This window comes from Actinia tenebrosa, unplaced genomic scaffold (assembly GCF_029948245.1).
Source record: "Actinia tenebrosa isolate PJP-AT-01 unplaced genomic scaffold, QUT_ActTen_1.0 PGA_scaffold4__44_contigs__length_22323623, whole genome shotgun sequence".
NCBI lineage: Eukaryota > Metazoa > Cnidaria > Anthozoa > Actiniaria > Actiniidae > Actinia > Actinia tenebrosa.
The window spans coordinates 19,091,576-19,106,962 of NW_028292581.1; the positions used below are offsets into that span (position 1 = coordinate 19,091,576).

Sequence of the window (15,387 nt, forward strand, 5' to 3'; positions counted from 1 at the left end):
GTTTTCGAAAAGCAAAGTTTACATTCAGTATTAAACTTGACACGAACAACTGAGACAAAATAGAAAATAATGCAAAATACAAAATGACTAATTTCTTTGTCAGTAAATTGGCATCTGTAAATGTTTTTGAACATTTTTTAGCTTGGTTATAAAGTGAAAGACAAGGTCTTTATACAATATCATCTCTCAACAACACAAATTTAAGCTCATTTGTATAATCATGGCTAGCTCGAACAACTTAATAAACAGTTGAATGTTTGGTGTAATTTTACATTTCATTCAATATATAAATAAATTATCCGTAGAAAGATATAAAATTATTGAATGAAAGTCTTCAGCTTTGTTTTGCCGATGGGACCCGCGATAGGAGGCAAACAAAGCTGAATTGTTCTTGAACGAAAAACATATGATAGTTGGTTAAAAACAACCGAATTGTTAATGATTTACAAAGCTAAACAAAGGACGAATATTTGTTGTAATATGCTCTTCATGTTATATTTACTGCAGCATTAAAATAAATTAAGCTTATCTACAGAAATATAAAAAGTTTTGAGGGAAAGTCTTTGATTTGTCGATTCGTCGAGAAAAAATGCTTGTCAAAAAATAATAATATACGATTGTTTGCTAAACAACACACACCTGAATTCTTGGAGAACACTTCTTAATCCATCTTTGAATACATAAAAGTTTTTTTGATTGTCTTTGGTCTATAACTTGCCCTAAAGCGATTTTTTCTGTGCATTTGAGAGTCGCCTTAGCTAGTAGTTTTGCTTCAAATTCCTTTGTCTTTCACGCTCATTTTCTCTTTGTTCATCCGTGAAGTTTTGCCTCAAATTCCTTTGTCTTTCACGTTCATTTTCTCTTTGTTACTCCGTCAAGTTTTGCCTCATATTCCTTTTTCTTTCACGATCATGTTCTCCTTGTTCATAATCGAAGTCCCGCCTGGATTTGCGTTTTCTCTCTCTCTCTCTCTCTCTCTCTCTCTGTTTGCCGCTTTTCTTTGGTGAGATTCCTTCGTCTTTGCCTTTCTTTTTCACGCCTCCAGAGTTTTTCCTCTTCCGAAAAAAACTCTTTTACTTCTGGCCTTTCTTTTGGCTTCATTCTCCTCTAAGCTTTCTTTCGACATATCGATTTCGGAAAGGGGTTCCATCGTTAATAGAGTAAATATAAATATAAATATAAGCTTGAATAAAAAATTGTGTTGTTATCTTTCGGTATTTCTATACGTAATAACAGGTGTAAAAACATTTTTTACAAAAGTTTAATAGCCGGATTTACCCTTGTGGATGTGTACCCGGATGTTGCAACGCGTCGACATTCCCGCAAAATAATAGACGACAATCTAACGACAATCTAACCACTTGGCAGACGACTTCGAGGTATTTACGAAGAAAATTCCGGATGTGACGCAGGCTACAAAATGTAGGCTATCAAATCAAATACTCGAAAATATTTCAATAATTCAAATAAAATTCAAATATCACGCCGGGCACAAAGGCACCTCAAAACGGCCACAATTTTTGTGACATATTTTTCCTAGGCCGCGCTATTTTTTTAAGAAGACTGGTGACTAGTTTATACTAGTAACATGGTCAACTTTACCTACCCGCCACGGGAAAAAATGGTTCTTAAGAGCAGTATTCTGTAAGCATAGAGAATACCTTGGCAGGGCTACCTCACCAAATCTCATAATATTCCATGCACAAATAGGCATTGAGGTACTATTCCAAAAAATGCTAATAGATTTTTGAATCTCAACATTCCTGATTTTTTTAGGGCCATTAACTCTTGAGGTGGTTCATGATCCAAATTTCAAAATCAATTTAATGGATAAAACCAGGTCACCAAAACAACATTTTTAGTTTGATATTCAGACTTTTTCGGGTTTTCCATTGAAATACATCTTCGCTTGAACACAAAACAGCATTTTAGCAGAAATTAATAGCATTTTCTAATTTTGGGCTTCCTGTGTTAGGAGCCATGTTTTGCTCGGTTATTAAAAAGCTGAAATTGTTCAAATTCAAAGCGCTCTAGCTCCCTGGCCATACATCCAAATGAAATGATTTTAAGTTTGCAAACAAAGCAAGTACTCGATTTCCAAAATCCAGAAGGACAGCTCTGGCAAGGCAAATTTTGCCTAAAAATCCAATGTTGAATACACCATGATGCGTGAAAATACAAAAACATACCCGCATTCGATATCAAAAGTATTTCTTAGTTAACAAAATATCAAAGCAAAACCAGTTGAAAAATGACAACAAATATCTATATTTTCAATTTGTGTATTGTTTATGTACATAAATGTCACAAATTTTGCAATTTGAGCCCATTTATAAGCACAATTTTGCAACTTTCTAGAATTTAGATCCAACAATTTCTTCTCACCTTCAGTCTCGCTTTTGTGTACAACTAGAATATTTTTCAGCATTAAATAGTACTCAGTTGTTCATCTTCAGATTAGTTCTGGGAAATTATCGATCAAGAAATATTTGACTGGGCAGTAAACAGAGACAGTCGAACGATAATTTCACAGCTGATTGTTGAACGATTGGACACTAAGCGATGGGAAAGCTTATACCATTATCGTCACGACATTCCAACTGATTATTAGCGAATATTCTGAATTCAAGGCTCTTTCTCCATTTTTGTTTTGAGGAAATCTGTGGCTGATAGACCGCTAAATGTACAGTAAATAGCAATGAAAAGACAATTTCTGCAGACCGTGGCTGTTTACAATATTGTTATGCATGAATTCATGATGTATACCGCTGACCACACTTCTCGACTTTTTGTAATATTTAATCATTAAAAGGGCTGAAAGAAACAAACATAACTGAATAATGATAATGATATTGATAATGATAATAATAATGATGATAACAATGATCATAATAATATGAATATTGATAATGATGATAGCAATAATAATAATTATCATAATAACAATAATAATAATAATAATAATGATGAAACAAATTATAATGATGATGGAAGATGATAATATCATTAATTATGAGAATTATATTGATAGATATGATAATGGTGATGTGATAAAAATTAAAAAAAATTAACGACAACTGCATTATACGTAATATTGTATCGTTGTTTAGATTTGGCTGCAGGAACAGGTCGCCACAAGTTTTTTGAGTAGTGCAATATAAGGACCCTTTCTTTTCCCCGAACCTACTTCGGTCAAATTGACATCAAGCTTTTCACATAGGTTTTTGAGCAGTGGGATTGAAAGTTTGTTCAATCTGTCTTTTTTTACCAGGTCACACACGTTATAGTTATCAATTATAATTGGATGAGATATCTGGATATTTCTATCCACCAGTTGACGCATGTCTTGTAACATCATCTCCTCGGCTACAGCTGAAGCTTGCTTTCTTTCACTTTCATCACTAACATTGCCCCGCTTTCTTTTTGATGAGCTTCTAGAGAAATATCCTTTAATCTGATCTTCAGAAAGAAATTCGTCGACACTAAAAATGCGCTTCCCTTCATTGTCTCTTGCTGTCCTCATTTCCAGAGATACTTGCAAAGGATTATACTTCTTCCCGGTTTTCGCTCCTGATTCAAACTTTTCATCGAGGTATTCCTTTTGTTTTGCTGTAAACCTCGACTTCTTTCTCGTTAGACGAAGAGCCCAGCCCCGAAGAAGTGGGTCAGTAGATGGAACGCTCTCATGGACCCCTGATTTTACATTACCTTGCGAATTCACATTATGGTCGACTAGTAACTTTTCAGCATACATGACTTTTGCTTTGTTTAGAAGAGACTCCCTTTTAGTCTTGTATTCACACTTCCCATGTTCTATGTGCCAGGCCAGTTTTCCAAAACTTTGGTACACTTTCACACAGCCTTCGTTTGGGCAAGTAAAAATGTGAACCGAATCACTTGAATCTTCACTTGCTGCAGTCTCTGAGCCTTCGTCTTCATCACATGCTTTGACTACTTTCTTTGGTTCTTTTATCACCTGGACTTCTTTAAACCCATCTCCAGAGAATGTATTAGATAGCCATTCAGTACGAGTTGTTCCTCCAGAACCTACAAAAAGAAGATGAGTATCACGAGATGCTCAGCTTGATCGGTTAAGGAGAAGAATACTGCCCAGTTTTATCAGACTTTTTTTGGAATATCTACAGAAAAAGACAGAATACTTATAAATATTCTCTCAATTTTCATTTACCTTCAAACTTTGACCAAGGTGAAAATTGTCCCTCGCCTATTGAATATGCTTGCCAAGCTTTAACACCCTTTTCATCAAACTGGAAATTGTTCAGGCTACTTATTCCTTCCCACTTTTGTTCAGGCGTATCATTTTCACTATTGACGATGTTTTCTTGTACAAGTGTTACTCTTGCGCCAGGAATCCCGTTATGTGACTCCATTGCTTCTTTAAAATCCTTTGCAGTAACAATGTCATGGCCTTCATTCATATAGATTCTAACATGGTTTTTCACTGTGGCGGCAAAGCGGTCACAAGGACCCTTACCGCCTTGTGGATCGCAGAAGTCATAACGCTCAATTTGAATGCCAGTACGCTTGCTGATTTCTTGACAAGACACAATAGTGTTTATCGAATGATAACAAGCAGCGTTATCAGAACGATAGTACGCTTTCGTAATGCCTGGGTTTTCTGCTTTGAGTTGAGCCATTACATTCTCCATCATCGAAACTACATCGCTACTTTCCTGTTTGCACTTCTCGATAATGTGAATAAAACGCTGGGTATGAAGAATACCTGCTCTCTTTGTTGTTACATGGCTAAGATGCCAAGAAATCCCTCGCTTGGCAAACCAGTTTCCTTGTGACTCGCGAAAATGCTGGGGGAGGAATTTCATCGCAAAGTCATCAACTATGAGCACGGTGTGTTCATCGAGTAGTTCCATAACATCATGTTTAGCCTTGTCCTGATTTATTGTCCTTAATTGATGTCTCTTATATGCTTCAATGTTGTTGCAGGCTTCACGAACTATATACGTGGCGTTGTCTTTCTCGTCATCATTTGAAAACCGAGTGTGCTCAACTTCAGATTTGATTTCATCGAGAGTGACTTTGAGGTCTTCACAGCGGTCCTGAGTTTGGTTGTGTAAATGATCATCACAAGTTGCTTGAAAAACTCTCTTGCTGCTGTTACTGAGAGAATACTTTATACAATGGTCTGGAATGGTTGAATTCTCAGATACGTGCACCTATCAAAAAAATATTATTACCATAGAATACCTTGTTGTATATTGTGTATGCGTTATCCACTTCCATGTCCTGGGTGGTTCAGAAGTGCTTATCTTGTAGTCACTCTTCAAGTACTGTTTTCCTGATAAAAGTCTGCCTTTGATGTCTTCAGCTTTGATGGAATCCATTCCACATTCTTCTAGAGTATTTACAATAAGCGCGAGGTCATCGAATGCCTTACCAGCATCAGCTGAGAAGTAGTCCAGACCCTGAAGACTCTTTCTGGTTGACGCGCTGCAAACTGATAGTACACGCCTTAGAGTGCTTCTACTCAGTGGTGTCTTTTCTGTCTCCTTGGCATAACTAAGGTACTGGTCAATTATCCGCTCAATTATTGATACTCTGATAACGTTTGGAATACGAATGACTTCTCCAGATTCAAGTTTCAGGTTTTTCTCGCCAAATGGTAAATCTTGCACTACAAAGGAGCTTGTTATGAAATTAATGAAGTGTTCTAATTGGCACGGGTCAACTCTCTGTCTGTTCTGAGTACTGAAGGAAATTGGAGTACCACGACCATATAACGTTTTATGTTTCCTTGCTTCTGTAACTCGGTACTGTGTCAGACCTGGAATGAATTTGACCAACGTTTTGTAGGGAGCAAGGTCTGCCATAACAGATAAGATCTGCCTTCTAGTAGCCCATGTAGTTGCATTCTCATATGCTTCACTCAATGACTGGAGGTACTTTGACTCCTCGGGAGAGATTATTTGGTGCTCCTCAGGAATTATGCCAAACGCACTGTCTATAGAAGTATTCTCTTTGAGAGACTTCCAAAGCCCCCTGGATAGGTTGGATAAATCAGTTTAATAACCACGGAGATGATGTCACATGCTTTGCTAATGTACAATCTTTTAGTTCGTTCTGAATGCTCACTCATTTTATCGACTTTTGGTAAAGGATCAATACCACAACATGTAAGAAAATTGTTCAGTAATTCTCTTCTGTATTCCAAGACATGTTCGCGCGTGCCATCTGCAATTAAACTTTCCCTCTGCCTCATTTGAGCTGTTAGGTTGATTTTCAAATCCGTGTCGTAGTCTGGTTCTTCAACGCTCTAATGAAAGCATACAAAATGGTTAACTTATGAACTTTTAAAATCATAATCTTATAAAGTCACTTTGTGCATGCCTGCTGATCACTATATATCTTTGTTCTTGTAGAGCGAAGACGCTGTTGTCCTTTCAAAGACATTTCAATGCTCCCTTCTTGGGTTTCGCAGAGCTCCACCAATGTTTCTTCAGGACGGTCGATATTTATGATGGATATACTATTGAGCTTCTCACGGCAATGTCTGCAAATTGCTATCAAAAAAGGGAAACAAACACACCCGTTAGGTTGCGCATAAAAGTATTAGTAAATGATATTCTCCTTACGCAATCCAACTGGTATACAGACTCCGGTCAGAATTTTGATTTTCACTGCATACTGATGTGAGCAGCCTATATCGCCTTTCCTGCTTTTGGCTGGATGCGTCGAAATGGCATTGGGCACACAGCAGTTAATTTTTCCAGTTTTCCACCGCATCCCATATTCGTCACGATGAAAAGAGCAAATGCTGAAGGAATGAAACTTTTCAACATTTTCGAGTATACCTAGAAATATAATAGCATAAATTAAAAAATACCATATCGTATTGTTTGGTAAAACCTTTGACATTAAGACATGCTAACATTGGACTTTGTTAAATGATGTGCTACCACTGAACAATTGTAAAATTAGAAGAATTATTTTTAAAAATATATGAAAAACAGGTTAAAAAAGCCTAGAAGAAAGGCGTAGAGTGTCATATCGCATGTCTCCAAATTAGTTTGGAGTCTCCAATTCATGGGTTTCCTGTGTTGCAAGAACTAATATTTGGAAAGAAAACAAACCACACAAATCATCCCCTAAAGATTAAAAGATTGAAGAGAAAATTAGGCAATGTTAAAATAAAAGATTAAGCTCTCAGTTCACGAAATACAATAGATATGCACTAAACAACATTATTATTTCAACATAATGGATTGTGTTACCTGCTCGAGCCAGGATCAGCTGCCATTCAGTCAGTTTCTCGTTTAAATTAACCTTGTGGTACTTCAAATAACCTGATATATCACGATCGCATTCTTTTAACTTAATAAAACATCAAAAGCATCGAAATTATTTAAAAGATTTGAAAAATCACACTTATTACTCATAGTTTAAAGAAGGTAAACACAGCTGATTCCACCTGATTCCCGCGCTTTAGTTTGCCGTCAGCGGTATGCATCATGAATTCATGCATAACAATATTGTAAACAGCCACGGTCTGCAGAAATTGTCTTTTCATTGCTATTTACTGTACATTTAGCGGTCTATCAGCCACAGATTTCCTCAAAACAAAAATGGAGAAAGAGCCTTGAATTCAGAATATTCGCTAATAATCAGTTGGAATGCCGTGACGATAATGGTATAAGCTTTCCCATCGCTTAGTGTCCAATCGTTCAACAATCAGCTGTGAAATTATCGTTCGACTGTCTCTGTTTACTGCCCAGTCAAATATTTCTTGATCGATAATTTCCCAGAACTAATCTGAAGATGGACAACTGAGTACTATTTAATGCTGAAAAATATTCTAGTTGTACACAAAAGCGAGACTGAAGGTGAGAAGAAATTGTTGGATCTAAATTCTAGAAAGTTGCAAAATTGTGCTTATAAATGGGCTCAAATTGCAAAATTTGTGACATTTATGTACATAAACAATACACAAATTGAAAATATAGATATTTGTTGTCATTTTTCAACTGGTTTTGCTTTGATATTTTGTTAACTAAGAAATACTTTTGATATCGAATGCGGGTATGTTTTTGTATTTTCACGCATCATGGTGTATTCAACATTGGATTTTTAGGCAAAATTTGCCTTGCCAGAGCTGTCCTTCTGGATTTTGGAAATCGAGTACTTGCTTTGTTTGCAAACTTAAAATCATTTCATTTGGATGTATGGCCAGGGAGCTAGAGCGCTTTGAATTTGAACAATTTCAGCTTTTTAATAACCGAGCAAAACATGGCTCCTAACACAGGAAGCCCAAAATTAGAAAATGCTATTAATTTCTGCTAAAATGCTGTTTTGTGTTCAAGCGAAGATGTATTTCAATGGAAAACCCGAAAAAGTCTGAATATCAAACTAAAAATGTTGTTTTGGTGACCTGGTTTTATCCATTAAATTGATTTTGAAATTTGGATCATGAACCACCTCAAGAGTTAATGGCCCTAAAAAAATCAGGAATGTTGAGATTCAAAAATCTATTAGCATTTTTTGGAATAGTACCTCAATGCCTATTTGTGCATGGAATATTATGAGATTTGGTGAGGTAGCCCTGCCAAGGTATTTTATATTTTCTGCTCTTAAGTGTCAAACAAAGGCGGGAATTTTACAGCTCTGTTTACGAGCTTTCGTTTGAGAGCAAGATCAGATTTTTTTCCTTTTTTCTTGGCGCGCTATGGCTTGTCAAACTATACGAAGTTGAAGCGATTTGCCTCAAGTCGAATTCGAACGTTAAAACTGGTCTACTTCGGCTTCATTCATTTTTTGTGTTGTTTTATCAACAAAAATAATTTTTCCTTCTCGACACCCTTTAGACATCGAAGAAAGATCGTATGTTTTTATTTTTGTGATTTTCTTTCGTGCGATGGCTTTTTTTGCACTGTAAAGTTTACCTTCATTTCTGTAATGTCGTCGAGGAAGAGAAAGTACAGCAGAATGCGTGTACCTTATGGCCATTTGTCTTTTTGATAAAATTGAATTATCGATTTATTAAATTTGGCCCCAATTTTCGATTTTTTTATTGTTTAAAATTAAACTTTGAATTCCATTTTTTCAATTTTCGAGTTGTCGTTTAAATAGTTGAAGAAATTGACAGACACAGAGAGAAAAATCCCACACCTTATGGCCATTTAAGGTTTTAGCAAATTAAATTGTTAACTTTTTAGTTTTTGAATTCATTTTTCATTTTTTGCGCTAAAAAGACTATCGTTCCGATCGATTCCCAATTTTAAAATCCCAAATTTAAACAAAGTTAAATGAAGAGGAATGAAATACTATTTTTCTCCCACGTTAATCTTTGTTGAATGCAGACAACTGCCGGTCATTAAAATGGCGCCAAGTATACACTTCCTGTTTCATTTATCCAATCACAGGCGTAGCATACATAAGCGAGCTACCAAAACGGTATGACCGCAAGAGTACTGTTTTTATAATTTTCCTTTCTGAAAGTACATGACTCCAGGTAGGGGGACATACGTATCATGGAAAGATTTGATCCTGAATTCATCCGAACGCTTGTAGTTGAGGGAAAATCATACAAGGAAATTAGTAAGGTGCTTAACGAATTGCTTCCCAACACGAGGGGATTAAGCGAGCGGTCGGTGCGACGCTTTTGCAATCAAAAGGAGATTCACTACAGATCTGGACTTGGGAAACAGCACCTGAAAGAAGCCGTTTCGGTTGCAATATCAGAGGTATAGTAAATCTAGAACTGTAATATTTCTTTCTCAACTCTTTCGTTTCTAAATTGGCATGTTGAACTTCATTTTTAGTTGGGTCCAACCTATGGAAGGAAAATGCTAAAAGGTTATTTTCAATCAAATGGCGTTCGCGTTAGCCAAAGACGGTTATCGGAAACAGCGAGGGAAATTGCTCCACATTACCACAGAGCTCGAGCTAACGACACAGCAAGATTACGTAATCCTGTTCCATATAAAGCTCTTTATTTTGGACACAAACTACACTGTGACCAGAATGAGAAGCTGGTTGACTATGGAGTGACACACGTGTGTGCTATTGACGGATATTCCCTGATGGTAGTTGGATTTTGCACAATGCCAGTGAAAAACAACATTGCCATCTATGAAAATGTGTACAGGTACTAGTGGTTTACTTGAACATGGTCCTATGGTTTGCAGAATTCTAAATATTTTTTCCTTCAATTCAATTCAATTTATTTACACACTTTAAATAGAAATGAATATAAGAAATCATAATTGTTTATATTTACAAGTATCCTAGATTTTATAGAAAGATATATAAATAAATATTAAATATAAACAGTTATTACAGTGACTGTGCAGTGATGGTTTAAGTAATATAAACTTTCGAGTAAAACCATCACTACTTTCGAGTGCTTCATCATTTTAGATGTGACCTTGTTATGAAGCAATACTTGTTTGAAGATGACGATGTCAAGTCCTATGAAATACAATGGGGTATAATGGTAAATTACGAGTGAACGATGATAATTGATAATCGATTAACATTACAGGAGACTGACTTAACAATGAAAAGAGTCCTGTTACTCACGAATGAGCAAAACAGACAATCCAAGATGGCCGACCTAGCATTCACTGGTCAGCGGTAGCCGAGTCATGGCTGAGCCTAATGACGGCCAGCGGTAATCTATTCAACGTTAAGGGATCCAAGAGGCCCTCACTACATTACTGATACAAATGTAGCCCATGCTATAACGACTTTTAAAAACCCGTCCCAATTCGTATGTGTTTTACGAAATTTCGAATTTTAATGCAATCTATTTATTCTATTCTAATATTTGTTTAACTCCAATCCTTAGGTCTGTCGTAATGAAGTATGGTCTTTGGGATCAACTAAGAACAGATCAAGGGCGCGAATTTTACCTATCGTTGGGGATGCAAGAATTGCTTGCTCCTCTTAGAAATGACCCAACTAAAGATCCACATCGACGAACGACTTCAAAAAAGGTACGAATGCCATCGCTTATAATCTTCAAGAAAATATTATCTAATTTAATACTGTGGACGAATATGATAACTGAAATTAACTCTCAAAATTCTTCCCTGAAAGAATCTTCCAGTTGAAAGATTTTGGAGCGAGGTCAACCAACGAGCTAACTACCCAGTAAAGAGCTGTCTAAACAATATGGTGGAGGCTGGGCAATTGCGAATGGACGATGAGTGCACAAAGTTCTGCGTTTCTACATTTACAACCCACGTGGTTCAAGTTGGAATCAATCGTCTAATTCAGTCATGGAACTGCAGACCTGCAAGTAAGACAGTTGTTTTACGTGGAATTTTAATTTCCCGAAACAATTCTGATGCCATTAAGATTTTTTCATATCTTTTTTGTATAATGAAGGCGGGAAAAGGAAAACACCTATTGAAATGATGAAGGCAAATAATGGAACTGCAAATTTGACAGAAGAACAGGTCCCTGATGGGTTGACTGCAGCACAGATCTATGAAGGTAATGGAGGAAATCTCACAAGATTTGGCAGTTTTGGTCTGGATCCTTTACAAGGAAATCAGGAGCTGTCGACGCAGAGGGAGCAACTGCTTCTCCAAAATATTGCTTCATATGAAGCAATATTTAATCAACTAGTAAATGGAAATCCTTCTTTATTTCAACGAGCTTTAATTTATTATATTACTTTATCACAATCGCTTGCTGCACAAGCATAAGCGTAAACTAGAGAGTTGGATATAATTATCCTAGTCATTATCTTACTGAAAGTCTTAATAGTATTTGAGTTCTACCCACAGTGTGTTACACGTCAATCAAATGACTTATATTGCAATCGAGTTTTTATGACCGTGGTTTTTTAACATAACAAAACACAATAATATGTAGCTTGACCTTTTTTCTTGGTCTTTTCACTTTTCGTGAAAACGGGAAGTTCACCAAAACTCAACTGGCGCCAACTATTTTCCACCTTTAAATGGGTAATAATATAAATTGCTAAGATGTCATTCTTTGTCTTCTGACTTGGCACTCGTTGATGTTGACTAACACTTGTTTTTCTTAATCTTTTAATTTCGTTTTCTTAGCAAAAAAATAAAGTCCACCAAAACTCAACTGGCAGCTATTAGGGCTAAATCACCTAATGGCTAATATGATATGAACAACAAATACTTTTTAGTGGTTATGTTAGCTTATCATTGTGTTCCTTAATAAAAGTTTATTAATAAATAGCTTGTACGATAGTGTCCACACCCCTGAGTTTGACTGGTTTGAAGTCAAACCTTGCTGCTCTGCAGCAAGGGCATCCTCTCTCTTCATCCTCTTCCAGCCACCTATCTAAGCAAGTTGCACATCCAATTACTATTTCACAGCATGATGACACACACGGTGCTTGTGCTGGTGACGACAGACATATCTTGCACTTTAGGAACTGATCAATTGCTGCTTTCATGCCCTCGCCTTTTGACACGGTTAACTGGTGCATTTCATCGAGTTTAACAGACATTCCCTGGACAACTCTTCCAAGCTCAACAATTTGGCTCTTTAGGAAATCTAGGTCATCTTCATTATTATATTCACATTCTTTATGTTTTCTCTTGGGTCTCACAGTCGTGCCTTTTGCTTCCTCTTTTCGTATGGCATAAATTTTTCGGCTTGGAACTTTCCAAAACATTAACCCTTTAAAAAACAGATTAAAAATTTTGGCTTAGCAAAACAATTACAAAGAACACGAAGACACGCAATTCAATATTTGTAAGCTCAAGTATAATATCGTTTTTTCCATATGCATGTAAACTGTATTAGAAATAAAAGTAGCTCGATATCCGATAAACGTTTTCCTGCACTCTTACCTTGGGTCCCAGATGAATCTTTGACAGCTAGCCCGTTGGAAGTTACCAAGACTATATCTGGCTTGTTAAAAGCATCTTTCACGATTGCTGTTATGTGTGGCACATTTGCGGTTGCTTCAGTCAAGGTGACGAATGTTTGGTCTTCTTCGATAAACTCCACCTTTGCTCCGTTATGTGTCATTTTGGCCAGAACGACCTTTAGGGAAAATGATAGATTGCGTTTGGCATGTCCACTACCAGATGCCAGTACTGAAGAAAATGCTGGACTGTAAGAAAGTGCAAGACTGTTGGAGACAGGGGCAGAAGTTGCTGTAACAGGTGATGATGTTGATGACCAAAGTCTAGAGGTGGTACTCGACTGTAGCGGTGAACCCTCAACATCATAGCAATGACCATCCTGTAAACCGGCCAGCTGAAAACTTCCATCTATGTCTGGAATTATTACCAGATCACTAAACTCTTCCTTCAAGTAAACAGTTTCAGGACTGACCTAGAGGGAAAAAGTTATTATCAATTAGCAATGTCAGTCCCACTCACAATAGAACTATAACAATAGAACTGAAAGGGGTCTATTCACTTATTGACAGACGGAGAATGCTGTACGTCGTACATATACAGTTACCAATATAAAATCAATCAATCAATCAACAAACAAATAAAGAAATAAAGAGAAATAAATAATAAATATAAATAAATAAATAATCTATTAATAAATTAATTAATCAATTATTTAAATAAATAAGATAGATAATAAAATTAAATGAATGAATGTATGAATGAATTAGTCAATCAATAAATAAATATGAATGAATGGATAGACAGACCAACGGACAGAAAATCATAAAAGTTAAAGTCGGGCTACAGCGAGAACATTGTTTTGATGTCATTTATCATTCCTTTTCTACAAATGGCAAATATTCACTAAAATTTGTAACACTTTTAAACTGTCACTCGCGATAACCCAATCTCATTGCTCTAAATTGCGCTAAAAAATTACAAAAGGATGGGGTGTGCTGGGCCCTCCTGTCTATGCCCCTAAGCTGTATACTAGTTAGTCGGCCGATGGTGGTGGATGGTGGAGGAATATGTTTGCGCTTTCCATTGGCGCCAAGGGGGGGGGGGGGGGGGGTAATATGAAAAACCCCATGTCTGTTAATCAACATGTCAAAAGTGTAAATTGACAGGATATCGTCGTTTAAAAAATAAACTAAAAATTAAACATCACTGAATAGTTTTCCGTGAGAACATTCCTTTAGAGAGTTAACAAGTTGTTAGCGGATTTAAGTGAACAAGAGGAGAACATGAAATTACTAAACCAACAGTTTTGAATACAGGAATAATTGTTTGTTCAAGTACGGCCAAGTAGGATTAAAATGATTCTCCTAAAAGTGAAAGTACTTTTCTCAGGCTTATGCGTCCTTAAAGTTATCATTTTACCGATCGATCCGAATAGTTTAATCTTAAAATATAAGTATGCCAAATAGACATTAGTTATTCACAAACGTATGGGAACTTATGGCGCATTTCTATAAATGAATAAACATTTTGAGGATAAAGAACTTACACGTATAAAATATAAATAGCTTACCTGAAAAATAAGCTTTATTCTTTCAGTTGTCAGATCTTGCGTTCTAAGACATACTCTTTTCTCGTCTCTGTGTAAGTAAACCGACATCTTCCTGTCAGGGTTCCAGAAAATACCTGAGAAATTTGTTAATTGACAAGTGAGCAATGAAGGAAGCAGTGAAATAATAAAAAAAGTTCGTTCTAAAGCGACCTACCTTCGTAATTTTCTCTTCACGTAAATCTTCTCTTCATGAGATAAGGTCGTACTGACTGGTCTAAAGACCATATGATTATACCAGGTGTGTCAATTGCTGTCAAAAACATCTTAAATGACAGACTTGATTTCTTCACCTTTATTTGCCGAAATAAGCTTTCACAGTGTTGGCTCACATCCAATCGATCATAGGCCGCAAAGCTATCGCTTGATATCACAAACAAAGTTTCTGCACGTGAAAACAAACAACGGCGGGAGCGTCGGGGGGGGGGGGGTATCTACCGATTAATATTAATTTATATGTCTTTGAAATATAGTTTTTTGCTTTCTGTTTTTGTGTAATTTTCCTGTTAAGCGGAGTAAGCTTTCTTTTGTCTCCTCTTACAGTAAAATCTACAGTCTTGTATTCACTAATACTTTGTCCATTTCAGGCGTGAGAACGCTTGTCTCTGATTGGTGGAATCAGTTCTTTAACTGATTTAGGAACGCAGATTTCATTTGTTTTGATATTTATGTGAAAATCACTAGGTGTTAAGTTTTGCTGGCAATTAGGGGACCGTTGGCTGTACTCCCCAAGGTTTAAGAACAGCCATATCGATCATAGATGCAACGTTAGAGGCAAATACAATGCCCTTCGATCCGAAACATCAACACAGCACTATGCATGTTGACGCCGCGGTGCCTTAGACGCACCTCTTAGGCTTGTTGTTCTACCTTTGTGTCGGCCGCCTGGTTATGAATGCTACGCTTTTGATTGGCTGATATGCATCTGTCTGTATGTGCATCAAA

General features: G+C 36.6%; 5 protein-coding genes across 10 annotated transcripts in view; 1 reads left to right on the forward strand and 4 right to left on the reverse strand.

Moving 5' to 3' along the window:
• Positions 1-15,387, reverse strand: part of LOC116289770 (procathepsin L-like) — a 101,323-nt gene that overhangs the window by 34,325 nt on the left and 51,611 nt on the right. The gene's annotated exons all lie outside the window — the stretch shown is intronic.
• LOC148907424 (uncharacterized) lies at positions 2,992-4,897 on the reverse strand. Its single transcript, XM_089036181.1, has 2 exons — positions 4,190-4,897; positions 2,992-4,047 (listed from the first exon to the last, which is right to left on the reverse strand). Exons 1-2 carry the CDS (start codon positions 4,890-4,892, stop codon positions 3,107-3,109), a joined length of 1,644 nt encoding a protein of 547 aa, XP_088892307.1. The 5' UTR covers positions 4,893-4,897; the 3' UTR covers positions 2,992-3,106.
• Positions 5,199-5,849, reverse strand: LOC148907425 (uncharacterized). The gene has a single exon (XM_089036182.1). It carries the CDS (start codon positions 5,847-5,849, stop codon positions 5,199-5,201), a length of 651 nt encoding a protein of 216 aa, XP_088892308.1.
• Positions 9,171-12,195, forward strand: LOC148907426 (uncharacterized). The gene is made up of 5 exons (XM_089036548.1): positions 9,171-9,716; positions 9,795-10,120; positions 10,823-10,970; positions 11,074-11,275; positions 11,365-12,195. Exons 1-5 carry the CDS (start codon positions 9,504-9,506, stop codon positions 11,685-11,687), a joined length of 1,212 nt encoding a protein of 403 aa, XP_088892674.1. The 5' UTR covers positions 9,171-9,503; the 3' UTR covers positions 11,688-12,195.
• Positions 12,188-14,848, reverse strand: LOC148907427 (uncharacterized). 2 transcript variants are annotated; one of them, XM_089036558.1, is made up of 4 exons: positions 14,600-14,848; positions 14,407-14,519; positions 12,819-13,308; positions 12,188-12,645 (listed from the first exon to the last, which is right to left on the reverse strand). In XM_089036558.1, exons 2-4 carry the CDS (start codon positions 14,491-14,493, stop codon positions 12,188-12,190), a joined length of 1,035 nt encoding a protein of 344 aa, XP_088892684.1. In that variant the 5' UTR covers positions 14,494-14,519; positions 14,600-14,848. The 2 variants fall into 2 exon arrangements, with proteins under 2 accessions (XP_088892684.1, XP_088892683.1); XM_089036557.1 differs by having other exon boundaries at positions 14,407-14,848.

Bases quoted from the DNA above. Each gene is read 5' to 3' on its own strand.
- LOC148907426 (XM_089036548.1), top strand. From the start codon at position 9,504: ATGGAAAGATTTGATCCTGAATTCATCCGAACGCTTGTAGTTGAGGGA. The intron at 10,121-10,822 runs GTACTAGTGGTT...TCCAATCCTTAG, and splicing joins ATCTATGAAAATGTGTACAG to GTCTGTCGTAATGAAGTATG. The intron at 11,276-11,364 runs GTAAGACAGTTG...TGTATAATGAAG, and splicing joins ATGGAACTGCAGACCTGCAA to GCGGGAAAAGGAAAACACCT.
- LOC148907427 (XM_089036558.1), bottom strand. From the start codon at position 14,493: ATGTCGGTTTACTTACACAGAGACGAGAAAAGAGTATGTCTTAGAACG. The intron at 13,309-14,406 runs GTAAGCTATTTA...TTTTCCCTCTAG, and splicing joins GAATAAAGCTTATTTTTCAG to GTCAGTCCTGAAACTGTTTA. The intron at 12,646-12,818 runs GTAAGAGTGCAG...TGTTTTTTAAAG, and splicing joins AGATTCATCTGGGACCCAAG to GGTTAATGTTTTGGAAAGTT.
- LOC148907425 (XM_089036182.1), bottom strand. From the start codon at position 5,849: ATGGCAGACCTTGCTCCCTACAAAACGTTGGTCAAATTCATTCCAGGT.
- LOC148907424 (XM_089036181.1), bottom strand. From the start codon at position 4,892: ATGGAACTACTCGATGAACACACCGTGCTCATAGTTGATGACTTTGCG. The intron at 4,048-4,189 runs GTAAATGAAAAT...TTCTTTTTGTAG, and splicing joins ACCTTGGTCAAAGTTTGAAG to GTTCTGGAGGAACAACTCGT.